Genomic DNA, 26,602 nt, shown 5'->3' on the forward strand with positions numbered 1-26,602 from the left:
ATTCGGTATTTTTTGTTTGGGGGCAGCTGAGCAAATGCATTACAATACACAACTCCTTGGCCACAGATCCGAAAGCTTGGCTCATAATTCTCACTTGTTGTTGCATGAGAATGGGTCAACTGGGCCTTAACCCATGCGCGTGAGGGTTCCTTTTATTTATGTTTTTAATTTCCTTGTCTTTCGATTGTGTGTCTGTTGGCTTGTCATATTTCTCTGCTCTTACGGCTTCGGCCAATTTCTTGGTGAGCTTTGTCAATGTCTGGATTTTGGGTTTGTCATTTTTAGTTTATTGGCTGGAATTTGTTTCAGTTGCGGCCATATAATTGCATTGTCCAAAAAACTGTGGTTTGAACCAAATATTAAATCTATTTACAATGCTGAACCAGCGATTTTAGTTAAAAACTCTACGCCTTAAAGGATTTCAAGGCAATTTAATGTGAGTAATTGATAAATAACGGGAAATAAATAAAATAAATATTTTTCCATCTTTGAGTTGATAGCTTCCCTTTTTAATGTTTTTCAGTTGCTGTTATCTGGGCTGCATTTTGTGGTGATTAAATTTCAAGAATTTGTAGTGCTCAAGAGGTAAAAAAAAATTATTTTTACAGTTTAATGGCTTTTATTATTCCATCAAGAGCCAAATAGGCGTAAGCAGCGACAGTTAAGCGATGGGAATAAATGCAAATATTGCAAACGGAAAAGACATAAAAACGTTCAAAGTGCCGCAATGACAGCCTGTGGCAAATTAATGCAGCTAACAATATAAGCTTTTGTAATAAGACTATATGGAAGCACAGTCAACTATAGTTGTCAATTGCAAAAACGCATTTCAATGAATGAAAAAAAGCGCGTGAAGGGGAAAAACTGGTTGAGCCATTACGTCAATACGCGTATAGAACGCCCATTGAAAGCTCGTCAGTAAAAACACTTGGATTCTGTTGTTTTATAAACAGCACATAAAATATTAATAAAGGCGACTCTGACATATGGCAGCCACGTGCTAGCCATACATCTTGATGTACAATATTTTTTAGTATCCTCCAGACTTGAGGCACTAATGTGGCAGGCCATATTCGGATCCTGGAAGCCTTTTAAGAGGTGCCCATTAAACTTGTCTCCGCTATGAAACAAAATGGCTCTAAGGACACCCACACACACACATACACAAATCGAGATGGAGCCGGCGGGTTATTGCTAATCAACTCACGTCTTCGCTGCTCGTTTCAAAATGTATTTTGTGACGCCATTTTGAACTGAACCCATGCTGAACGTCTGCCGGCGTCTGTCTTATCACCCGGGGCTTATCAAATTCCTGGCCCTATTTTGGTAGGTACCGAAGGTAGTGGCTGTGGTAGGTGGTAGTGGTAGGGAAGTGGCGGGAGCTGGTGGGAGAACGGGGACACTATTACATTTCGCCTTAATAGTTGCTCGCTGTCAGGCGCTGATTAAAATGAAGTTGACGACTTCAAGTACATCCATCAGTTGCTCAGTCAAGTCACGCATTGAATTGTCTTCGTTTCGGGGGCTTCCCTTCCCCATCCGTTTTATTTCATTTTATTTTTACATTTACTTGTCAGCTGGGTCCTTGCAGTGCATTCAATGCTATCTGTCAGCGGCATGTGAACTCGTTTGATTTACTTTTTGCTCTTAAAGAATTCAAACTTGATGACGTAGACCGGCTTCCACGGCGATTTTTGGTGGGATGGGCAGAGTTTATTACTGCTGCACTGCCTGCGAAAGTTTCTCGCTTTTGTTTCACGTCACACAGAAGCGCTGCAGGATATAGACGATGCACAGTGGGACAATTTTGATCGCACGTGGATAACAGATGGAACAGAAATGTAGAGTGACTAGACTCAATGAAAGAAAAGTAAACTTCGAGCTTCAGAAATTTCTGAAGTAAATTTTTACGTATTTTACGCGCCACCAAACTTACTGACTTGCAATTAATTGAATATAGACATGTCTAATTTTTTCTTTCACTCTGGATAAATGCGTCGCCCAAGAAAATTCCTGTATACGAATATGATATCCTTGCTGTCAACCGACTTCATTATCTAGACTCTGGCGAGCCGAGGCTGAACTGAGCTGTCAGAGGCAGGCGCATTCCGCTGTTGACTGTGCCGTAGGAATCGTAGGAATGAATTTGGATATGTAAGGACTTTACTTATTTTACTTAATCCTTGGCCGCTCTCTGTGCGAGCTGTCCACCTTTTTCGTGTCGAGGCGGCTGGAACAAAAATACACCCGAATATCCGGCCGACATGCCAGAATGGCGATTTAAGATGGCCTGGCGCAAATAATTTCATTTGGTCACGTGTCATAAATACAGTTGCCAAGCCCCAGAACAGAGGCTTTTGGTGCACGTCCTGCCGGCAATTTCCATGCACATATGCATCATGGTGGTAGTTGGGGGAGTGGAATCTAATTTTCCGCAGATTGTGCAGTAGGATTTTTGTGTCCAGACAATGACCTCTCCGTGGCTGGCGAGTCCTGAAGTGCATCGGGCGGTGGCTTACTTATCCTTGTCGCTTGGCCGGACACGGGATTGGCCCCGTTGCTACCTCGCCCGAATCTAATTTGCATGTCCTCCTGCCAGCCTGCCCTCTTTTTAAGGTCCCCCCGGTGACTTGGTCGGAATCGAATGGCTTGTCGATGCTGGGACTCGTTTACTGTTGATGCCGGGGCTCAAATGACAGCCCTGTCTTCGATGTTCGATGCATTAACCCACAATGTGTAGATACAGCTGCAGCCGTAAAAGTTCCCAGGCAGGCGGACTTAAGTGCCGGCGGTTTGACAGATTGAGCTAGTTTCGGTTCGAACGAGGGGATATCAGAATGAATTGGCTGGCTGGTATCGCTTGGGCCCCGGGAACTTTTCCACCAAGCTGGTATTTTGTTGCATCGGGTCGATCTGGATATAAGTGGTCGCTGTTAAACAAACTTCTTTTCAATACTTTTCACAACTGCATTTTGTTTCCGTTCTCGATTGATTTATTTATTCTAATTTGCTCACTGTTACAATATGCGGACTAGAGTTATTGGCTGTGCACTGTTCCTGTCCTAATCCATTTATTAGATGCTAAATATTATTGCCTTATTTTAAACGATTTCGTGGCGGCATTTATCATTGCCACCAGATCCTCTCACGCTTTTAGCCAGCCATAAATCTCTCCCGGCGGCATTGTCCTGCTGCTTTTGCTTTAGCTGCTGCGATGCAGCCTTTGAAATGCCAGTTCAAGTTGGGCCATAAGTGGCTTAAATGTTGAATTTCAAATACAATGCGAGCGGGGAAAGCGAGGTGGTGTGTGGGTGTGTGGGTTTGGGGGATGGGATGGAGTCGAAGGAAAGGAGAAAACTAAAACAGGACACATGCTTCGGCCGGATGAGGGCAGGACGAACTGTTCGCATTGTGCCGAGTGCCAAGTTATGGGCCTGGCCTCCTCGCATCGCCATCGCCATTGCCATCGCCACCGCCGTGTGCCATGAATGTCCTTATAAATTGTCTGCAATGTTAAATGTTGCATGTGTCTGCCTCCACGAGTCCCAGCTCCAGCACCGAGAAAAATTGTACACGAAATAGGCCAGTAATTTCAAATAAATGTATGTATCTTTGGCACTCAAATGAATATCTACACTATGCATTATATCTTTTTCCAAACTAACTCGAAGTTACTTTCAGTGGCTCTGTGGCTCAGTGGCTTCAACTGGCTCGTGTGTGTAGGTTGCCTTTGACTTTGGCTGCAGTTTTGCCTGCAGCTCAGGAATTTATGGCGCTGCCTCTAGCAGACAAGGATACGTGTGTGTGAGTATGTGTGTGGTGGTGCTGTGTGGCACTAATCAGCACACGTTTTAGATCCCTGCCGTTGCAGGAAGTGGAAGTTGAAATTGTTAAAAGCAATAAAGCTAATAAGTGATGTGGCAAATGTGCGGCCTCGCTTTGGTTTCCCTGCGCCGGTTTGTGTGAGAGAAAGGACCCCATTTCTATGTTCCATCGCAATCGAGCTCCGCTCGCCATTCCGTTCACGTGTCCATCGCTAGTTTTCGAGTCCGTTTCCACTGCCAGCGGCACGGGAAATCAGCAATTAGTGGCAGACCTAACGCCCCAAGCCGTAGGACCTAGTTCCCTCCGATTCCCATGTACAGAGCAGTTCAAGGGATTAGCAATTCCTTTTTAATTAATTATTAAATGAAATTAAAATAAGAAAACACTACATTTTAGTTTAACTTTTTCATAAGAAATAAAACTTACTTAGAACCACAATAAACCTAGACTTTTTTAAGATCCCGCTTATAATTTAGCTATTTATTGTTCCGCAGGTGTATGTGTGTGATTGGATGCGAGTGTGCTCGCATGTGTGTGTGTGGAGTGGGCACGCATTTCCGTCAGCGCCAGTGCACTTTGCCTTGGTTGCCAGGACACTTGGGGGGCAGGAACTGAGCTCGCCTTCTGTATTTGCCCGGCTTTTGTGCGGCCCGCTCGTCCTGGGTCGTGTAATTTTATGACTAATTAGTCAGCTAGTACGTCAAGTTGGTAACTACATAAAAAACCGAAGCGACGACTCCGTTTAGCTTAAGTCCATTACGGAAAAGTGGGCGTCGATCGTTGGGCGTGGCCATTTATTTGCCTTGCTGCGCTTTTAATTGCTTGCTAGCAATTTCTTTTGCCGTTTTATGGCATGTCTCTGCAGCAATTACAGCAACAGCAGCAGCAGCAGCAGCAGCAGACGCAGCAGCAACAGGAAGAGGAACAGCAGCAACATTTGCAGCAGCAACTGCAGCAGCCTCCGGTGTGTCTACAAAGTTGAGATGCAGTTTTAGTTGGCTGCTGTCGGGCTGTTTTGTTTGGCTTTGTTTTATTTTGCTTTGCTTTTCTTTGTTGCCCGCTTCTCGCATTCTTTGTTCTTATTTGGCTTTGTGTAATTTTGCATCATAAAACACACAAAGCACAATACAGAGACCAAGAAAGACATCCTCCGATGCAGTAGGATTTTGTGGTTGCTGAATGCCGGCTTTAAAGTTGTTAAATCAAGCCCTAGGTAGAAAGGTAACTCTATGCCTAGAGACAAATGGTACATCCTTCTGCAATTGGCAGACTTAAATCTTAAAGGAATATACATAGTTGATTTGAGTACATTTTCTGCTCTGCATTTGTTTAGTTCTGGTACATGGGACATGGCAATAAAAGGTACTTTTCTCTAAATTATATAAATACTAAATATTAAATTGGAAGTACAGATGACGAGGTTGTTAATTTCACATGGACAACAGTTTATTTCCGCTAACAAATGAGCCACATCCGTAGCATGCACATCTTTTTCATGGAACCACACTCTCCAAAAGTCAAAGAAACGTAGTACGATGTCATTGGCGTGTAGGGCTTAAAAAATCTCTCATAAACCCGGAGTTTACGACCAAGTCGAAAAATGTCATTGGCGTGTAGGGCTTAAAAAATCTCTCATAAACCCGGAGTTTACGACCAAGTCGAAAAATTTAAATGACAAGCGACTAATGGGAATTGCCAACAGTTTCGCTGGGCAGGGGGTGCGAAAGTTTTCCACCTCTGGCCATCCTTTGCATCGAAAATCAGCTAACAACACAACAAATGGCTTCATTTATTTGCGTCTTTTGTGCGATGTTGCACGGAACTTCAAGCCACCAGGTGGAAACCGATGGCAGCTGAGGAAAATCCGGTGGGTGGGGTTTGAGTTTTTCGGGGTAGTCTGGCTTAGATCCGGCGCTTTCAAAATCCGAAAGTGTGCAAAGTTTACACTGAAAAGGTTGCCGCCTCCGACCAGTGGCAACAAGAAGCGGAAAGAAACATAAACTATTTATATGTAAGAGCAAGTTGCAGCTGCACTTTGCAGTGATTGAATGCCCAACACCGACAGCCGTTAATGTGCTTGGGGTTTTTCATTGAGATAAACTTTTGGCTGGCCCCAACTACACGGGCTAAAACGCACTTTAAAGTTCTCGCCCTATGCAGGCGGAATTTTCACGAAGATTCCCACTACCTTCTCTAGGAAATAAGTTATTTATGAATTTAAGCAAGTAGTCATTGCTTATTTGTTTCGGTAAATAATACCAAGTTGTCAGCAAAAAGAAAAACACATTTAATATACCTTTAAAATATTTGTACTTTACTATTGTACATTGTACATTATACTATTATACTGTACTGTTTTCTAGGTAATTTGGTTGCGATCCTCATTCACCTGATCGTTGCTTTGGAACATTTTCGAGCCAAACTTTTGTCTCCTAGCAGTCAAATCTGTAGTAACCATGCGCTTCATTTCCATCTCCTCCGCATTAACTTTAATGCAGATATCGATGAACAAGCACAGGTCTAGGTTCTTCATTTTCTTGGCCAGCTCGAAGGCTTCGGCCAGAATATCCTTTTCCCGTTCGATCTTGCCCAGAATTGCGTGGGCCTTGCATATTACCATGAGACTCAGGAAGCTCCAAACTACACTCTTGCATTTGATGGCCTCTGTGGAATCAATTGTTATATTTTGGGGCCTTTGTAAAATTTTAACTTACCCTCCAGGGCAATACGTGCCATGGAGCAAGCTCCATCAAATGAGTTAAAATTCAGATGCTCTTGGGCCAATTCATGCAGTAGATAGGCGCGTTCAATGTGATACTCGGCAAACCGCATCCGATTCTCCAGTCGAACCACTTGTTTCCTAGAATAAGATAATTTTCGGTAAACAATTTTACCTACATGTTGCTAAAAAAAACATACTTAAAGTGCTCAGCTTTGGGATCGGTGGTGCCCGATCTTGTTATATGAAGAGTACTCGATCGTTTTGTCTTTGATTTCTTTATGTCCAGATTATTATTGAGCGGCAGTCTGAAAAGTGTCAGAAGACGTTGTCTTCCCTGCAAGACAGTCATATTGCTGGGGATTTTGTATTCATTAATGCGGGCTAGACCTAGGTAGTTGTAGACCTCATTAGTGAATTCAAATTTCCACGGCATTACGCGATTCGTCTTAATGGTGACATAGTCTCCCATGACCTCCTCAATAAATGTGGTCAGTTTCTACGAATTAATCAAGCTCATAATACAATTAAATGAAAACTATGAATTTCAAGTCTCACATTGAGTTCTCCAACACGAATCAGCAATCGAATACTGCGCAGAATCTTGAACATATTTCGCCTTGTCTGGTACTGAATGCGATACAGATTTTCCTCCCGGTGCTTATTATAAAATGCCTCGTTGGGATATTTCTGTTGATGCAAGGCGTACATGGGATTTCGGGTATGCAGCATTTTCTAAGAATTACCAGAAATGGCAGTCACTGTTACACGATCTATTAAAATATTAAAATGTCAAGAGCCAACCGTAAGAGTGCGCTCCGCTTTATAGTTGCTAGCCATCAGCTTGCCCAAGTACTCGGATGACTTTTTGCAATGTTTGGGCTTTACATTGGGATCATCGCGTAGTCTCTTTAGGAAGGCCACATCCACCCAGCACTTGCTCAGATACGACTGGTTATATATCTTAAAGTGCCTTTTTCGCCTGGCTATTTCCAGTGGGGACAAATGGGCTTCCTTAAGTTGGAAATCGTTCAAAGGCATTTACATAAGTGAATATAATAGTAGTAAAGTTACCTCCTTTTCCATTATGCTAATCACGTCACAAGTATCCTTCATATCCTTGGATTCCTTAGCCAAACTATCCATCATGCGATTGATAAGGCGCTGTACAGACATGGTGGTATCATCTGATAATGTGTCTCGAAAGTTCTCATTTAACTGAAAAGGTTGGTCACTTTACGCCAATTCTTAATGCTTTGAAGAGGTGCACTTACCACATTAAGACGGTCGACAACAGGACCTCTTTGTGCGGAGCTAAATCGCTTTAAATGACAATGCAGATTTATTTTCGAGTTCTCCAGCCGATTGGACTCGTACAGCGCATCGCAGACTTCCAGACTGACATTGGGATTGACTACTGGTGGCCTTCGGCTCATCAGCAGATCTGAATACAAATGCGATAGTTAAAAATAGTTAAAATAGTCCCATTTCAAAATGTAGGACTAACCCTCTGCGTGGGAGCAATCCTTCAGAGCGTCGGGGGCCAGGCCCATGGATCTTTTCAGCTGGCTTCGGCGCATCAGAGCTCTGGCATTGAACGGATTCAGATCCAGGGCGTTATTGAAATAGCGAAGTCCGTTCGCGTACCGCTGTTGGCTGAAGAAGTGCATCGCCCAGTCGGAGTACATGGAGCCCAGACGTTCCGGGGACCACGCATGTGCCTCCCATGGCTGCAGGTGCGGCTGTACTCCGGCACTTGGAGCCTGGAGACCATCCGCTAAGCTCATTTGGCTGGCCATTGCGATATATCAATTAGGTAGGGGCTTCGGGTCCCAATCAAAGAAGAGAAAAAACAATAAGTAAAAATAATTGGTATAAAAAAGAGGTGTGTTTTATGTCGACCAAATTGTGTTTATCTGACATTTTGAAGCATCAAGCTAAGGCGTACTCTTAAATGCTTATGAGAGCTTTAGAATTATGGGTATTTTGATTTCCTTTTTGGTTGCTGTGCTCGTGTATAAGTTTTATTTTCTCGCGTATGTCATCTTCGATATTAATGAGATAGGTAATCGTAATGCCATTCGAGGTCGTATAGGCAGTTGTGCTCGAGGACAGGGCATACCACTCAGGGATGGGGGGCAGGCAAATGGGGCGCACCAAGCGAGAAAATATAAAGGGATCAACTGTGTTGACAAGGGCATTTGCTGAGCTATAAAAGTTAAGAGATATTAATAAACGTGCATATATATATTAAAAGTGTGTTTTTATGTATCTTACCCTTTATATATGCTACCTATAAGGTATACCTTATAGGGACTCTCGTCATAGTCATTAAAAGCAATCGAGTGCTCTCCAGTGATAATGGCATATCGCATCACATCGACAGTATCAATGCATTGTTTCTCGACAATAACCGAATAAGCACTGATTACTATACCCAGGCATCTAAACGAGAAATTGGACGTGGTCATGGCATTTGTGAATAGACTCACGGTCCAAGGAATGTCCTTTACTCCTAGCACTGTTATGCCACACTCAGGAACGCATTGGAGGCGATTTTGTTTCTTCTCAAGAATCCAAGCCGGGGAGGTGGCACTTGGAAGTTCCATGCAGGTTCGAGTTTGCCAAGAAGTCCTTCCCTTTGGCTTGTAACCTGAAGCGCAGGTTACGTTGGCAACGGTTCCAGTGAACAACTTGGTCGACTTGAGTCTGCAATCCCTTGTGTCTCCATTGTAACGACATGCAGATCGAATTGAGGGATCCTTGGTAAAAATCCATCTGTGGCACCTCGAGATGCAATCCGGCCATGGCCCTTGCCACTTTCGATTGAGGCAGAGATTAAGATCACTGCCGTACAGCTGTGTGTTGGTAGAGCAACTCAATCGCACTACAGTGGAGTCCGCTATTTCTGCACCCACCCTATAGGGCAGGACATTGAAGAGGGTTTTTACCTGAAGATTTTTCAGGTTTGCTGGTACTCTGCAGCCCGAAGACTGACGAGTAAAAATTCGGTGGGCATCTAATCCATTGGTAGAAACCAGTGATGTGGTGCGATTTGTGCCATTTCGGTCTTCGATGAGAGTCGTAGGCACAAGTTTACCCAGTGTTTTTCCGCAAATGGCATACTCTTCATCCGACTTGTCCCAGCAATTAATTTCCCCATCGCATGCCTTGCTTTTCGCTAAACATCCTCCGTAGGCACAGCGGAATGTATCGTTGGGACACTCGGAAATTAGGCAAATTGCATTGGCTTCATCGCTGCCATCCTGGCAGTCCTTGATGCCATCACAAACGTATTTGAAATCAAGGCATTCCGATGTTGATTGACATTTTAAGTTATTTTCTCTGAAAAGAGAAATAATTTAAAACGTCGTTTGTAATTATCAAACGCCTAACACCTATCACTCAGCTGATAGAACTATTAATACTTATTACCCACACTGATATTTCTTTCTTTATTGAATTATGTCAACTATATTATGATAAGCACCGTGCAGAACATATATACATATATTGTGCATATTGAACTGGAGCTTTACTAATGTCAAACTTACTTGCATTTAAGCGATGAAACATTTTCTTCAGAATTCATTTGGGTTTGATTTTTGTTACAATGGTTTGGGTGTTCGTCGGTTCCGTCCCAACAGTCTAATTTGCCATCACAACGCTTGAATTTCTGGTAGCAGCCTCCATATGAACACTTATACTCCGGGCAGATCTCTTGGAAGCATTCAACAAAGCTCTCATCGCTGCCATCGTTACAATCCTTATGAGCATCACATCTATTGGAGTCAGGTATCACCTGGCCATCGCGGCATGTAAAGCCAGATTGTGCTTCAAATTAAAATTGCTATAGTTTCGCTTTCAATAAAATAATTATCTTAGTGCGCTATTAAAAAACTAACCCATTTGGAGGAATGTAAATAGCAAGCATATGATGGACACTAAAAAATCACGATTAATCATTACTGGTTGAGCTCAAGAAGTAAATGATGTCGAGAATAAAAAATCGATTCCTATATACCCATTGCCTCAGAATCTCACTTTAATTATTAATTTATATAAAACAGGCCGAGTGAGTAATCAGCTTATTTTCCTTGTACAATACTGGACTTAAATAAATTAATGGCGACTTTTATATACCCCATTTACTATATCTTAATAGTCCATTTGTAGTATTTTGTATATTATTTATAAAATTGGGCCTAATGCTTGCGGCATTAGAATGATAAAATATAAATAGAATATAAATCAAATATAATTTTTTTTTCATGAGTTTATTATTTTATAAAAATGATTTTCTGGCGACCAACGCATTTTTTATTTCGTATTACCCCTTCAAAATTTCCAATGAAATCCCAGGGGGATGTACTCAACATGCGCACATAAGTAATAATAAATCATTACTCTTTTAAGAAAAGAAGAAAGTATGTTGGACGATTGTTTGTTATCCCTCTGTTTAAGTATACTGATTAGCATACGTAAGCCAAATCAGCTGGTCTGGGCATTCATCTCTGACTCTGTTGAAAATACTTTTTTGGTTTAACTTCTTTAACTCCAAATAAACACCATAGTGGGTTCAAAATTAGTTGTATAACCATTAGTTTAAAAGTTTCTCCAGGTGGTTTAGTTTCTTTAAAGCGTTTAAATATCCTAAGAAAACGAACTATCCTATTAATCAGGCCCATCTGAATTTAATGGTTCACGTGTGGGGAATCTCACAATCACCAAATAGCTTAATCGGTTTACGTCGTCGTGGAGTTGATTTTAGAGTGGATATTGATGAAACTCTTTGGTGACATGTTCGAGTGTTGAATTATAAATTAAAATCCCAACGGAAAAGCGCGCCCAGAGCAGGGTGTTTGATGCTCTAATGGGTGGAAACTGGGATTGAGAATGGAATTGCTGTCTGTTTCGTGTTCTGTGCTCCGTGTGGGCTTCAACCAAAACGCCAGGCAACCCACACTTCCCCGCACACAAAATCAACTACAGGCAAAGCTACAAACTGCATTCGGCGTGGCCGAAGGGGCGTATTCGTTATCCGGATTGACGTGAGGCGAGTGGCACCGACGTAGCATCACCCGTGCATTGACAAATGAGCACAAATCGCACTGCCGGTTCGCCGTTGTTGTTTTTTTTATCCCTCGCTGTGTCCCTATCTATCCCCTATCTGTGTTTTTCCGCCTTTTTTGTATGTCAACGGAATCGACTGGAAAGGGAAATGGCAGTGCATTTGCATTAAAGTCGCTTTGATTGGTCTTGCAGCTGGGATTTGGGACACTTTTAGTTCGCATCCATCCGTATGATCTTTCATTTTATGTTGGGAAATTCTCTTCAGTTAAGAGTTAGAAAGACTTAACGTTCATGTTTTATTGACGGTCTTAAATGTATTTAAACGCGTACTCCTCAACCCCTTTTGAAAATCAATATTGATATGTACCATAAAATAATATAATATAATTCAAATCATATAAATAAATGCGAAATAGAGTAAAAGGGTATACTAAATTCGTTGAAAAGTATAACATAGGCAGAAGAAAGCGTTTCCGATCATATGAAGGGTATATACATATCAGTGTCAATAGTCTAGTCGCTCTGGTCATGCGTTCTGGTCTAACGCCCACAAACTTTCAAAAAGTGTTTTGATATTTTTTCATTTCTTCAGTAACGGGTATAAGATAGTCGGGGAACTCGACTATAGCGTTCTCTCTTGTTTTTTCTGTTAATCGACGGAATCGCAGTCCCTGGACACCTTATCACAAAAGACGTCAACATGAATACTTCTTAAAATAGAATGTATTAAATATCACAGTTCATTCTCCCCAGTGGGAACCATTTAATCTGGGTGAGACCTCATATTGATAATATGCTCGGCAAGATAGTCCGAAGAAATTAATTTCTGCTCAGCAAAACATAATCAGAGTCTTACGAGATCCATTACCGCAATCCGAGCCTCAAGGCGGGTAAGAAGGAATAATGTTTCCTCAACTTTCCGCCCAACTTAGTAGCTCCAGAGGGGCATTGAGGAAGGAGGACAGTGAATAGCGGGATGGGTGTGCAAAGTTGCGCAAACCGGGCTCTTATCCAATTAAGTCATAACTCAATATGTGCTGAGAGATATGCACTTGGCCATTACTTAGGCAAAAGGCAAAAATTTGCTCTAATAACTTTTGAGTTTGCGCTTTCTTCCGTCTTCTTTGCTGCCGCTTGCCAGGAAGATAATTTTCACACCAGAGCCATGTAATTTGCCCTTCTGGGGCGAAGTTTTTGGAAGAAGATTTCAGTCTATGCAGAGCAACAGCTTCCCTTCCCTATTCCATCCATGCCCGATCCCCCAGTTCCCCTGTTCCCCAGTTCCCTTTTTCCCTTTTATGGCACCAGCGAGGCGTTGCCACAACTCATTTGGCATTGACCAGGATTGGACGTTGCCGCAGTCCTCCGTGACTGGGTCTACGGGCAGACCCGCCCCCCATCCAGGCCACCGTCCGCCCATCTGGATCCCCTAGCCAGCGGCTTCATCCACATCCGTATCCCTCATCCATCTGGCGTTGAGAGAGCGCGCGCATAAATTATTCATTTGTAATGTGCAGCAATTTTGGCCCCTGCTACTGCACTGAGAAAATAAGTGATATGCATATATTTAGTAGTTGAGTAGCATCAACGCGATTCTAGAATCGGGAAAAGAGTTTTACCAATTCGTTATTCGTTCTATAATAATTTGTATATCTTGTTAGCCCTATACATATATGCGTTATATACCATGTACTTTCTCTCTGTGGACATTCGGCTACTGGATCTGGAGTCTGGATTCCCAGCCCGAAGTTCTGTGTGCACTTTTGGCACAGGATATGACACTGACACTCAGCGCCGGCGCTCGTCCTGCGTCAACAACTTCCTTGGCTGCTGCTGGCGTTTACTTTGGTTTGTAATTTCCTTCTGGAGCTGGGGCCGTGGCTAAAAGAAACACAGCAAGAAATGGCACAGAAACCCCAAGAAGTACACGGGAATACGACGACTGCAGCTGGACGGGTCTGGCAGACACGCTCCTCCCGGGTCCCAGAACTCATCCATTGCTGGTTTACCGCTTTCCACCGGGGAACGGCTCCGGCTGCAGCAATTGCAAACTTAAAGTTTGCTCTCCTTTTTGTGTGTGTCAAAAGTTGCATTTGCGAATTGAAAAATTATTTCCAGTTGCTTATGTGTATGCAGAGTGTGTCACTTGCAAGAGGGTCGTACTGAATCTCTGAACTTTGGCAGCGAAGCGAGCAGACCGTTTCAATGACAAAATAGAAAGTTGTTGACTCAGTTTCCTCAGTTTCCTCAGTTTCCAGCTCCTGAGCATAAGTTTTTAACCAGGACCAGCTTCAAAGTAGGCGCCCCTTTTAATTACAGGCACATACACGACCCGGTTATGTTTTAATATTATACGTTGCCTGGCTTGATCTTCTTAAGCCATAAACAGTGGTGGAGCCGCACAAGGAGGCACATTAATTAATTAAAAACGTAATGGAAAAACCTAATGGAGTGAGGTGTGAGGCTCTGGCCAAACGGTGGAGCCGCAAAATGAATAGTATGCAATTCTCTTGCCTAGCTCAAGTTGTGTCACTGAGGTAGATAGAGCTGGTTGTCACGGAATAAATTGTAGAGTAGGGTAATTTGATAAAAGAAAATTATATTATAATATAAAGTTTTGCAGGTCACTAGCTAGCACGAAGTTGGTCAACAGAAAATTTTAAATTTTCGAAAAATTAGCTTCAGCAAAACTAAGTAAATTAATTATGTAAGCAATTTGGCCATTGACAAATAGGAATAAACTTAATTATCTTATTTTTATATGGTACGCTCAACGTAAATGGGGGCTTTTTTTAAACGCGCTTCTGTAAATATATTTTAAAGACATAATAGTAGGTTAAAAGAAACCAGCTTTTGCTTTTTGTAATGTATGTATTTCCATGTATAATGTGTTCTGTTTTTTTCCGCCGAATACCAAATTCTGAGCACATACTGCTTTGGTAAAATGATTATTTATCTATTTTCGTATGAATTTAATCGTTGCTTTATTAACTTTTAGCTCTTGATAATGGCTAGGATTAAATTTATAATTTTTTAAGCACCCTGTACTTTGATTTGAAACGACTTTGTTGACTTCGCTTGACCACAAATTTGTCAACAGGCATGGCCACCAGCCCACACATTCGCACACCAAAATCATGGCCAAAAGCCGCAGACACGCACGTGCCATGCAAAAGCGGAAACGGAAACACGCCATGTGAGCGCCTGTGTGTGGGGCTTGTTTATTGGCGTTTGCACAGTCTTTGGCAATTATTTAGTTACAGCTTGTTTATTTGTGTAGACGCAAAGCGGATATAAAAGTTTGCTGGTTTAAATGTGTGCTAAAAAAAGTGATGGTTGCGAATTAGTTTGTGGCTCCTACACAAGTGCACAAAATGTTCAAGAGGATGCACATGCGGCTCAAATACCGGAACCGGATGCTAGAGGACAGCGGCTTGAAATTCTTTACTGTTTAAACATAATTAAAATTCCAAGACTATTTCAGTTGGTTACATCCTTCTGCCATGGCACTCATCGTTTGAACTGATTGCGGGTAGCCTCATTAAAAGGCCAACCGCGGAAGAACATTTTGCCACCACTTCAATTGGACAATCGTCTGACCTGACCGCCTATATAAGGTCTTCAAAAAAATCGTTTATTTTTGATCGTTACATTTTTGACTAAATCTACAGAAGATGCATCCTATTCGAGGGCTAAAATGCTTTCGATAACTAAGAAAGATAAAACAATAATTTCCAATATCTTAATTGAATGCTAAGTTTGTAGTTACGTATTTTTTTCAGTGGACTTGTCAAACCAGAGACTGTCTCTTAACTAATAACCGTATCTACTGGCCGTCTGCTTGTGACAGGACATTGCCTAATTAAAATGGCAAATCATCAGCCACAAACAAGGACTTTGGCAACACTCGTCGCACGGTAACACAAACAACAGCAAGCGAGGCAGCACCACCGAATTGGGATGCAAATTTATGCGCCGCCTGGTCGAAAAAAGACCGAAAGTGGTCCAAAAAACCCAAACCTCTTCGAACCCCCGAAAAACGAGCGATCAAAATTATGCAGATACGCACATACGGACACATTTAGCGCAGATACATTGACACATCTGTGGGACTTTACACTGTCGTCCATGATGAATTTTCGGAACTGCATTTTAGCCAGATTGGAAATAAATTTAAATTTGATAAACGATTCGTTGGCCAACTATTGGCTGCTCATTTGTCGCCCAGACGAAAATTGATTGGTTGACATGATTTTCATGAAACTTTGAAAGGATTTCCAACTTATTGGATAACTAATTTCCATACTATTTAGCTGGTCACAATACTGCAGCTCGCTAGCTTGGACGTAATAGTAAATATACGGACTTCAGCAGTTATCTATTTAGTCATTAAGCTTTGCTTCCGCAAAGGGGTTATCTATTTAGTCATTAAGCTTTGCTTCCGCACCGGGGTGCGGGGTGTGGGGTCCGGGTTGCGGCGTGCGGGGTCCGGGGTCCGTGGTCCGGGGTGCGGGGTCCGTGGTGCGTGGTCCGGGGTGCGGGGTCCGGGGTCCGGGGTGTGGGGTCCGGGGTGCGGCGTGCGGGGTCCGGGAGCGGGGTCCGGGGTGTAATGAAGTACATGTAACAAAAATTTAACCAAAACAAGTTGGGTGGTCCGTGGCCCGGGGTGCGGGGTGCGTGGTCCAGGGTCCGGGGTGCGAGGTCCGAGGTGCGGGGTCCGGGGTGCGGGTTGCGTGGTCCAGGGTCCAGGGTCCGGGGTGCGGGGTCCGTGGTGCGGGGTCCGGGGTGCGGCGTGCGTGGTCCGTGGTGCGTGGTCCGGGGTGCGGGGTGTGGGGTCCGGGGTGCGAGGTCCGGGGTCCGGTGTGTGGGGTCCGTGGTGCGTGGTCGGGGTGCGGGGTGCGGGGTCCGGGGTACGTGGTCCGGGGTGCGGGGTGTAATGAAGTACATGTAACAAAAATTTAACCAAAACAAGTTGGGTGGTCCGGGGTGCGGGGTCCGGGGTCCGTGGTGCGTGGTGCGGGGTCCGGGATCCGGGGTCCGGGGTGCAGGGTGCTTGGTGCGGGGTCCGGGGTCCGGGATCCGGGGTGCGGGGTCCGGGGTGCGGCGTGCGGGGTCCGGGGTCCGTGGTGCGGGGTCCGGGGTGGGTCGTGCGGGGTCCGTGGTCCGGGGTGCGGGGTGCGTGGTCCGGGGTGCGTGGTCCAGGGTCCGGGGTCCGGGGTGCGTGGTCCGGGGTGCGTGGTCCAGGGTCCGGGGTCCGGGGTGCGTGGTCCGGGGTGCGTGGTCCAGGGTCCGAGGTGCGGGGTCCGTGGTGCGGGGTACGGGGTGCGGGGTGCGGGGTCCGGTGTCCGGGGTGCGGGGTCCGGGGTGGGTCGTGCGGGGTCCGTGGTTCGGGGTGCGGGGTCCGGTGTCCGGGGTGCGTGGTCCGGGGTGCGGGGTCCGTGGTGCGGGGTGTAATGAAGTACATGTAACAAAAATTTAACCAAAACAAGTTGGGTGGTCCGGGGTGCGGGGTGCGGGGTCCGGTGTCCGGGGTGCGTGGTCCGGGGTGCGGGGTCCGGGGTGCGGGGTCCGGGGTGCGTGGTCCAGGGTCCAGGGTGCGGGGTGCAGGGTGCAGGGTGCTTGGTGCGGGGTCCGGGGTCCGTGGTGCGGGGTGCGGGGTCCGGGGTGCGGGGTGCGGGGTCCGGTGTCCGGGGTGCGTGGTCCGGGGTGCGGGGTCCGTGGTGCGTGGTGCGGGGTGCGTGGTGCTGGGTGCGGAGTTCATATGATTAAATACATGTTTTTTGGCAAAACGATAGAAATTTACAAGACCAATACAAAAATGAAAAAATATCAAAACATTTTTCAAAAGTGTGGGCGTGGCAGTTTTGGGCGGTTTGTGGGCGTTAGAGTGGGCGTGGCAACATGAATCGACAAACTTGCGCTGCTTCTATGTCTCTGGAGTCTGTATGCTTAATCTCAACTTTCTAGCTTTTGTAGTTCCTGAGATCTCGACGTTCATACGGACAGACAGACGGATAGACGGACGGACGGACAGACGGACGGACAGACGGACATGGCCAGATCGACTCGGCTATTGATCCTGATCAAGAATATATATACTTTATATGGTCGGAAACGCTTCCTTCTGCCTGTTACATACTTTTCAACGAATCTAGTATACCCTTTTACTCTACGAGTAACGGGTATAATAAAAGTTTCTCCATTACCACAATGTTTTGACCCTAATTTAAATCTCTTACCCTATATTTCTGTGCAAAGTTATCGTCCTTTATCAATTGGCAAAAGAGAGTATAAATGCAGAGGGTAATAAATATGATACAGCTTTGCTTAATTGAAGGGGCAAGACTATCCCCGCGTTAAACGTGTCTATGTAGACCGTGAGACCTTCGATAGGCTCCGCGAGAACATCGCACTCAAGCGGCTTTTATGACATCGCCAGAGGGCCATTGAAGTCCTGCCAGTGTCGCGACATCCTGGTTGTCCATGGACTCGTCGAGTGTCCTAGTGGCTGGCGCTCCTCCCTGTTTATAGTTGACCGACACTTGTCATACTCCGTGGCATGTTAAAATGAATGGCCCACTGCGGATGGGCAAGGAATTGAATTTTTAAAGAGCGGGAGCCAGCCGATACATAAATTCCAATGCAAAGTGCCATATCCCACACATAGATCATGATGTCCTGCCCGCATGCGGGTTCAAGATACCACTGCCTGGCTTTTTTAGGCTCAGAGTCATTCTGTGGCTTGGCAATTAAGTCAATGCTAACGATGCCGACCCAGACGCCCACACAGACAACTAGCCAGATTCAGATACAGATATAAACAGTCACACACTCGCCACACTTGCCTCGTTGTGGAAAAATACGTTGGCAGCAATAATTAATTAGATACACAATAAATTACTCATACGCCAGTGGCAGCCCACAAGAGAAAAGAGACAAAACGTGTCTATTTTTTCACAAGGCCTGGAAATAATGGAACGAGTGGGAGTCTCTGGACTCGAAAGCAATTTATGTTGAATTTTTAACCTTTGGGAATCCATCCCAGGTTATTCATGGCAGGCACTCACAAGAGCAATCAAGCAATGCCAAAGATACAAGTTGGTTTTTTATTTAAATAGACAGAATAAAGTTTCGTGCTCCAAATTCTGTAAAAGTCTCTAAAAGTAAAGTAAAAGTAAAGTATTTTCTAAAGTCAAATTTAAATACTAATTTGAAAATTTTTTTAGAATAATGTAGTTAGTATGCTGGATCTTTCAACATATAAAATTTTCGAACTATGCTTAGCAAAATACGTAATTTGCCAGATTGTGACTTGTAGAGTTCAATGGACTAATATATTTTAAGTCAACGCTTCTTAACGATAGTAAGTAATATTTTTTTCGTGCGAATTTTCCAGACGTACTACCATGGCAAACACTAAAGACCGAGAGGCAAGAGCTCGGAAATCACTAAACAATGAAAGAAAAGGAGGGCGAAATAAAACCCGGCACAGATTGCTTGAGTTAGAGAAATACGACAACAGAAAGGAAGTCAACGGCAACAAGAACTATAATTTCCTAAAGGACTTAATTATTTTATAATAAGCACATGACGCCAGAGAGGAGCGGTGCGCAGGGGTATTAGCCCGTCTGCAGGACTGTGGCGAAAAGGACGAAAGGATGCCTCAGAAATGCAGCGCAAAAGTTGCAAAAGTTTTTTACCACTCGACAATCGTTCAAAGGAGTGGAAAGAGGTATACTGCCAGAGGGGCAGTGGGAACCCCAAGCATAAATAGTGAAAATATAACGGATTGCTGTTTTCGTTCTGCACGCTTTTCCAGCAACTCTGCAGCTTTGCTTTTTAAAATAAGTTTATGGTCGAGTGAATCTAAGCAATTAATATTGATTTGCTAAAGTTGTGGCGGCTCTTTAGTCAGCTTTTGGTCACGCTTTTTGGTCAGGGCCAAGATTGAACGCAGCTACCATGAAAAAAATAAAAATAAACAACTTCTTTAAATAGACTGCTATGTAAATACACAAGAAACAGAAGCTCCAAAAGATGGGACGCTGCCGAAGTAAACTCAAATTTAAATTAATTCCGTCAGTCTATTAGCTGGAAATTAAAGCTGGCTTTGTCTTATTTAATTAGCTCTGGAGTCATATCTCGATTAGAGCCCTATTTGCATAAACTTCAATCCTCCGTCGCTGAGGCGACGAAATTTCCATTCGAGGGCACTTGCCATAGCATTAGGCCTGCATAAATTTGCATTACGCATACGCCCAGTGTGCCAGCGTCCTGTGGCAAACACGGACAAACATTTAAACACTTCAAAAACAATATAAATTCATTCAGAGCACTGTCGGCCATATCCCCACCATAACCATAAGCAATAAAACACACATACCACCACGCAGACATCGGATAGGCCAGGCCAACAATGCCGACAACTATGCCAACAACTATGCATAAATAAAGACCAATGCCAAACAATTGATACTTTGGCCGAAGGAACAGAGCGAACGGCCATCGAACAATTTGTACGAATTTATATGTTCAGAGAAGAGAAGGTGGCCCAGACAGCGCACAACTAAACATTGAAACGAACAAGCCGAAATTTCCGGCCAGCTAGAGGGATTATACTCAGCCAGTGCTGCCAAATCGTATAGCATTGCCACGTATTTACTCTTAAATTGTCTGCTTATTAATTCCACTTTGAGGAAAATATACAAGATGACCGCTGTATTTAATGAGCTGTTTTTCATATGAAATATAAATTTAAAATATGTATATTTAAAGTTTTTCCCTGGAAACTTTTTTAATGTGGCAAGCTGTGTGGGACAATGACCAGCATCACTCACAGCTATATCTTCAGTTTTGGGCCCGAAACCTGAGCCCAACCTCTGCAAATTCATTTGAATTGCAAAACAAACACGAGAGACTTGACGACATCAGCCTATAGGACTGTATACACATATATACTCGTTGGACGGGAGTCCAGCTAAACGAGCTTAATCATGTTGTAAATTTGCATAATTTGACGTGAGAATGCGAGCGTGTGTGCGTATCGTAAGGAGCATCGATGTCCCTGAAAGACAGTAAGATATATAATGCACCTTTGCTATATGTCTTAAAATGTTTGACAGCCATCAAAGACTATTTTCGAAATAAAAATTTGTACAGAAAATAGTTCCACATTATACATTCAACTTAATTAATTCAATACCCTTGGGCTTTCCTAACTAGCTAAGCCGCAGAAAATGCATAAAATCCTCTTCACTTGGGCTTCATAAAAAATAACATTTTATAGGTAAAAAAAAAATAATTATTATTTTGAAAAATTTGGAATCAAAATTTAAGCAAAATTTTGTACGAATAATATATATTTTCTGAAGCGTTTAATTTTGTTGTAGTGTATATGTAGTGTAAATTTCAGGTTGTCTTAGAATCGCCAATTAAAACACTAATGGCAATTGCATTCAGAAAATCATCATATGCAAACGCTTTAATTGAAATTTGATTGTGGTAATTAGCAGCGGCTGCCGGAGCTTTGGAATTTCCCTATTGGAACCTTTTATAAATAACAGATTTAAGTTGGATGTCCAACTTTTTCAGCACTCGCACTCGCCGACCCTCTGCACAATCTCATTCTGCACTGTAATATAAATGTGAAAATATCGACCCAACGAGTTTCCAAGGAAGCGCCCTTTTTCCGCAGCCGTATCTGTCTGACATTATGACAACTTAATTGAAGGTTATGCAGGACATGCACGCAGGATATGCGTGGCCACTGCAGGACACTGATCACCCATCCAATTGCTCCAAGTGTGATTACACAATTACTCGTAGATGGCGCTTTAGTGTAACAATTCGCTTGCCATTTTAAAAGACTATATGGATCGGACAATGACAATGCCTGATACTGAAGGTTATAAAAGTCATTCCAAAAATTGTTGAAAAAAGTCACCCATACGCTAAGCCCTTGCGATTTGGCAGGGGAGTTGTTGTGAGCTAGTCGGAAGCGTTACCACTTGTTCGCTAAATGGATTCTTCTTCAGGATACTAAGAGTTGCGCCCCTTAAAAGCTTGTCAGTTAATAGAAAACAAGTGACACCGCCTCCGGCCAGCTTCATAATTAAGTCTAAATGAACACCACGACCCCAGCGAAGGAACTGGACAAAACGAGCGGAATGGCGCTATGGCGAAAGGACGGAGTCCAGTTGAGTACATGCAAGTGTTTGCAGTTTAATGGAATTTTTAATTTCTGCCCCGCGCTGGGAATAGCTGACATTATTACAAATTTTTTACTATTATTAAAAATGCAGCAAACATTAAAAGCGACACAAATTTGCAGCCGAAAGTCATGACAGGGCAGCTGGAGCTGGAGCTGGAGCTGGCGCTGGAAAGGAGGCAAAATGATTACTTAAGTGGACATGGTTCCCAACCTCCTTCGAAAGTCCGCTAGCCAGTGCAGAAAGAGTTCCAACAAAAAGACCAGCGCACTGGCCATCATGGCGAGCACCAGGGCAAAAATCGCCGGGGCAAAGTGCTCCAGGTCAACCTCTGCTTGCGAGGTCTTGAACAGGCTGCAATCTGGTCGTCGAACCATCCACTTCTTGTCGTTGTACTGTAGCAGGCCAGTAGCTCGAAGGTGAAGCAGTGCATGGGCCAGGTGCTCTCTCCACGGAGAACCCTTGGGCAACACGGATCCCGAGTCGTACGGTAGGTTGAACATGACCTCCTGCAGGTCGCAGAACTCCGCCTCATCCATTTGGAGGTCCAGAAGCAACCTGTACAAACGATCGATCGCCGTGTGGAATGCGAAGCGTCCTTGGATTACCCTCTCAGCTCCCTGCTGCAGGGTCAGGATATTGTGCTCTCCAGGCTTGCATATTTTCTTGCCGTACACATCCTTTACCAACTGATTGCTTGTGTTTGTGAATATCGGAAAGTTGTACGATATATTTTCCATCCCAATCGCAAGGTTGCTGTCGTAAAGTGCCTGCAGGCTGACAATGGTCCTTGCGCTTTCGGAAAGCAGAGAGCCCACTATAAAGGCGCCGTAGAACTGCATCAGCATAAAACTGAATATACAACTAAGGCTGATCAGCAATCGAGTGGAAAAAAGGCGAAAGATCTCGGTGGCAGGACCCTGTTGCAGATACGTTTCCAGCATTGTAAACCAAACGAAGGACAACCCGTTCTCCATGAGGGAAAGCTTCCTCTCCTGCTTCATGTGAAACAGTAAAAGTACAGTGCTTCCAGTGACCAAAACCAGGACACACCACCACACCTGGTTGCTCAACGGCTCGAAGAATATGTTCCTGATGTGGCCGCGACGTGGGTGCCGAAAGAGAAAGTGGATGCTGCGGATTAAAAAGCGCTGTGAGGCTGGGAGCAAGTCAAGTTCGCTGTGATTTACTCACTTCTGGGTGTGCAGGACCGCCGAATACTGAACGTAGGGTTGCCTGTCCAGCACAAAGCGAATAGGACACACGGCCAAGTCCGCCGCGCGACTTGTCACCTGACCCATCACACCTGACCAACTGCCATTCTCCAGCAGTTCGCCCCACTTATCCGTTAAGCTTATGACCAAGCTGCACTAGGAAAGAGGTGGTGTAATATTCTGATTAATGGATCACATCATAATCATTTTAAATGTTATTAACTTTTTCTATGTTTGGTATCATGGTTTAAGTCTTACTATTGTAAGAAAGACTTTGATATTCATTAAAACTTTTAAGATTTAATTTTTTAAATGTATTTATATTGTTATATTAATATAATGTGTTCATATTGATATTATCAATATTCTTTAAGTTGTTTATATATAATAATAAAGTAATTTCTTTCTCAGATCAAAATCACTCTTTTCTTTAAGTGAAACCCGGTTAATTAGAGCCTACTTCCCTGCTAGATCCAAGGACCCACCTGAGATTGAACATGCGCTCAACGAGTTGAAACAACTGATAGGTCTTTCGCTGCATAGGGTCCAATTGCTGGAACTGCTTATCATCGGCCAGGTACTCTATGTCACCGAATCCAGGAGGCTTCTCTGTCAACTGCGAGATTGGGATGAAAGTGGTAAGTGAAGTGAGGGGAGAGGTGTTTGGGACACAAGGGCATTTTGCCACCCACCACAGTACTTCCTATCCAAGTGACATTGAGAAAGTTGCGGCGCCGAATTACCCAGGTGTTCTTAAAATTTTCGGACAATTGGAAACCACCTAAATGGGACCATGATCCCTTCTTTTCAATTATCAATGGGGTGTGAGCTCGCCGACTGATTCTGTATACGTCATAGAAAAGCAACGACGCACTGAAATCATTTCATTGGATAATATTACTCAAGCTAAATTTGTATTTAGAACACTAAGTTTAAAAGTAATACTCTAGAAACTTAAACAATATTTTAATGTTGCGCAGGTGCGTATGCATACACATTCTACTTTACGTACTGCTTTGGAACTCTGCCTTACTTGTCTGCTCCCCTCAAGACCACTGTGATGTCGGCATCGATGCCCATTTTGTAGCCACTTAAGAGCTGGTCAATCAGATGCTCATCTGGTAGAGATTCGCGGACAGAACCAAGAATAAACCACGCCAGCGAGTTGTTAAAGTATCCGGCCTCGGAGGCCACCCCGAACACCTGACGCCTCACAAGGACATGCTCGAAATTCAGCACCAAGACCGCCGTGCGCGGAGACCCGTGGTACATGAGATCCTCGAAATTCACCGACATTTCTGGCCGGTAAAATTGCACACGATAGTTGGCCAACAATTTTTGGTGGCATTCAATTTTCCAGTCGCCGTCAGCATCATCGCCCAGGACCACCAGAATCTGGCTCATGTGCTGCGAACGCAAAAAGTCCTCGAAGGCTGCCAGCTCAAGGAAATTGGTATTTATGCTTTCAATTTGCAGCACGCGTAAAAATGCTGGTAAAATTATTAAAGGCCAAGAAATAACTTTCATTTGCAACTTAATCATTTTATATGGCCACTTTAGCACCGACTTCTTCTTCGGGGACTTGTGTTTGCTCTGTGCGGGGCCCTTGGCGTTTTTATAGGTTTTCATTTTCCCCTGCATGTGCATAATTTATTCACATTAATCATATCGGTGTGCCCTGGACGCATGCAAATTGTGCGGCCGACAAGAAAATTATTGTGAGGATGCATAATACGGCGATTACTTTGAAAGGAATGCGATTTTGTGCAAGTGCGGCACAAAATAAATAATGTCAATTAAACAATTAACTTACGAAGAAGGGTGCCCCTTTAACGGGTACAAGAGTCTTTATAAAAATATTATAATTCTTACAGTGTTGTGTTATACTGAAAAAATTGTGGGCTTAGTTAGGTAATATTGGGTTTGAAAATATAACTACGGTTGGGAAGTTACGACAGATCAAATGTTCACTTTTTTTTTCTTATTGTTTATAGTTTCTTTTCTGCAGACTGCTGCTTTTATTTTTAGTTATTTTTTTTATCTCAAATACCCATGACTAACTGTTTGCTTTTAAAAAACCATTCACACTTTCCCTAAAAATAGGATGTGTACATTTTTTTTGCAGTCAATATGAATCAATAATAGGTATAAATATATTTTTGTGATTTTAGGAACTCAGGTGTTGAAAGTGGGCACTCCAAAAAAAGCTTCTATTATTGATAAGTGTTAAAGGAAGGTTTCAAAGCCGTTGATGAAATATGTTTTGTAGTCAAACTTTTAATTTTTCTGTAGAAGTTTTAATTTCCATTATAAGTTACTCTTTTATTTTAAAACCTTAAATATTGATTTCAGTTAGAAGGTTGCAATATTCTTAATCAGTATCAACAGCCAAGTCAATGTAGGCAAGATCTTCTGTGCGTTTATATGCACAGTCTACTTTCTTTGTATTTACTTTTTTTGTAGGACTACTATAACATATATGTAGCTGTCATAGAAATACCTCGAAAAAATCAACCTTCATTGTTTTTCATCATATTTATGCTGACACGAGCCATTTAAATCTTTTTTTGGCAACCAGCTGTAGGTAGTCCAGCGTTACAAAAACGTTTTTAAATATGAGCTTAATACGACAATTATAGAGGAGTGACAGATAATCAGTGTATTCTTATAAGAGCGCAAATGGTGTTTCCAACTCAAATTAGTGGCCGTTGTCCGGACCCGGTCGCCACATCGATCAGTCTCCATCGACAGCACAGTGCCCCGATTCGGGGTGCACCTAGCAAAATGTGGGCTCCTGCCGGCATATACCAAAAATCCAATAACTAGACGCAACATTAAGCAGGACAAAGCTGGTGGCATTAGCGTGACATTATCCGGCTGCAGCCAAGAAGCTAGGAGAAACGACAAAAACGCGTGTTAGCATCCACGAAAGCGGAGCCAAGGACCTTAGCATGTGTCCCCGGAGAAGGGTCCTGTGTGGAGTTGGTGGAGCTGGGCGCCTGTGTGGGAAAGTGTGGCACAGAAAATGTTGCGAAACTTGAAAGCAAATCCTGCAGCTTGCAACTTAATTTCATGGCACGCGGCATACAACTCGCAGGCAACTTCATTCGGGCAATTTGCTTCACGACAGCTTGCCACGTGCCAAACTGGGAGAGGGAGCAGATAAGATGGTCGAAATGGGGGCGAGATAGAGTCCTGCAAGGACTTTAAGACTGCTCTGAAATTAAAAGGAATTACATTCAATTTGTTGACATTTTTGCGGATGCTCGCGGATGCTTGCGGATGCATCCCCGGGTGCGGATACGGATGCGAGTGCAGCTTCCCCTTTTGTCTTTGGTATCTTTTTGGGCTGCCCTGCTTAGCTGACTTTCAACGGTAATGACAAAAACATTTTGTGCAAGGCCACATGCAAATGAGCAGCAGAAAACTGAAACAGCGGCAGGAAGAACAAGGCCATTCAAATGTATTCATTGCGAACAGGGGAAATTCGCTGGCATTTTATGGCAAGATTTTCATCGAATACGCGAGTCGCTTGCTAAAAAATCTCAAGAGCACTGAAATTC

General features: G+C 43.6%; 3 protein-coding genes and 1 pseudogene across 4 annotated transcripts; all 4 read right to left on the reverse strand.

Annotated features, from left to right (window-relative positions):
* Nucleotides 1-6,161: 6,161 nt before the first annotated feature.
* LOC120454154 lies at nt 6,162-8,456 on the reverse strand. Of its 2 annotated transcripts, none has more exons than XM_039639215.1 (8): nt 8,052-8,456; nt 7,819-7,988; nt 7,619-7,762; nt 7,349-7,558; nt 7,103-7,279; nt 6,745-7,043; nt 6,540-6,685; nt 6,162-6,489 (listed from the first exon to the last, which is right to left on the reverse strand). In XM_039639215.1, exons 1-8 carry the CDS (start codon nt 8,341-8,343, stop codon nt 6,185-6,187), a joined length of 1,743 nt encoding a protein of 580 aa, XP_039495149.1. In that variant the 5' UTR covers nt 8,344-8,456; the 3' UTR covers nt 6,162-6,184. The 2 variants fall into 2 exon arrangements, with proteins under 2 accessions (XP_039495149.1, XP_039495150.1); XM_039639216.2 differs by having other exon boundaries at nt 6,337-6,489; nt 6,559-6,685.
* A 38-nt stretch (nt 8,457-8,494) lies between these two features.
* Nucleotides 8,495-9,015, reverse strand: LOC120453813. The gene is made up of 2 exons (XM_039638691.1): nt 8,822-9,015; nt 8,495-8,753 (listed from the first exon to the last, which is right to left on the reverse strand). Exons 1-2 carry the CDS (start codon nt 9,013-9,015, stop codon nt 8,495-8,497), a joined length of 453 nt encoding a protein of 150 aa, XP_039494625.1.
* A 53-nt stretch (nt 9,016-9,068) lies between these two features.
* LOC120453819 lies at nt 9,069-10,300 on the reverse strand (annotated as a pseudogene).
* An 11,716-nt stretch (nt 10,301-22,016) lies between these two features.
* Nucleotides 22,017-24,581, reverse strand: LOC120452311 (glutamate [NMDA] receptor subunit 1). Its single transcript, XM_039636461.1, has 5 exons — nt 24,073-24,581; nt 23,732-23,912; nt 23,525-23,655; nt 23,020-23,190; nt 22,017-22,959 (listed from the first exon to the last, which is right to left on the reverse strand). The coding sequence occupies exons 1-5, from the start codon at nt 24,579-24,581 to the stop codon at nt 22,017-22,019; spliced, it is 1,935 nt and encodes a 644-aa protein (XP_039492395.1).
* Nucleotides 24,582-26,602: the final 2,021 nt, after the last annotated feature.

This window comes from Drosophila santomea, chromosome 3R (genome assembly GCF_016746245.2).
Source record: "Drosophila santomea strain STO CAGO 1482 chromosome 3R, Prin_Dsan_1.1, whole genome shotgun sequence".
NCBI classification, from domain to species: domain Eukaryota; kingdom Metazoa; phylum Arthropoda; class Insecta; order Diptera; family Drosophilidae; genus Drosophila; species Drosophila santomea.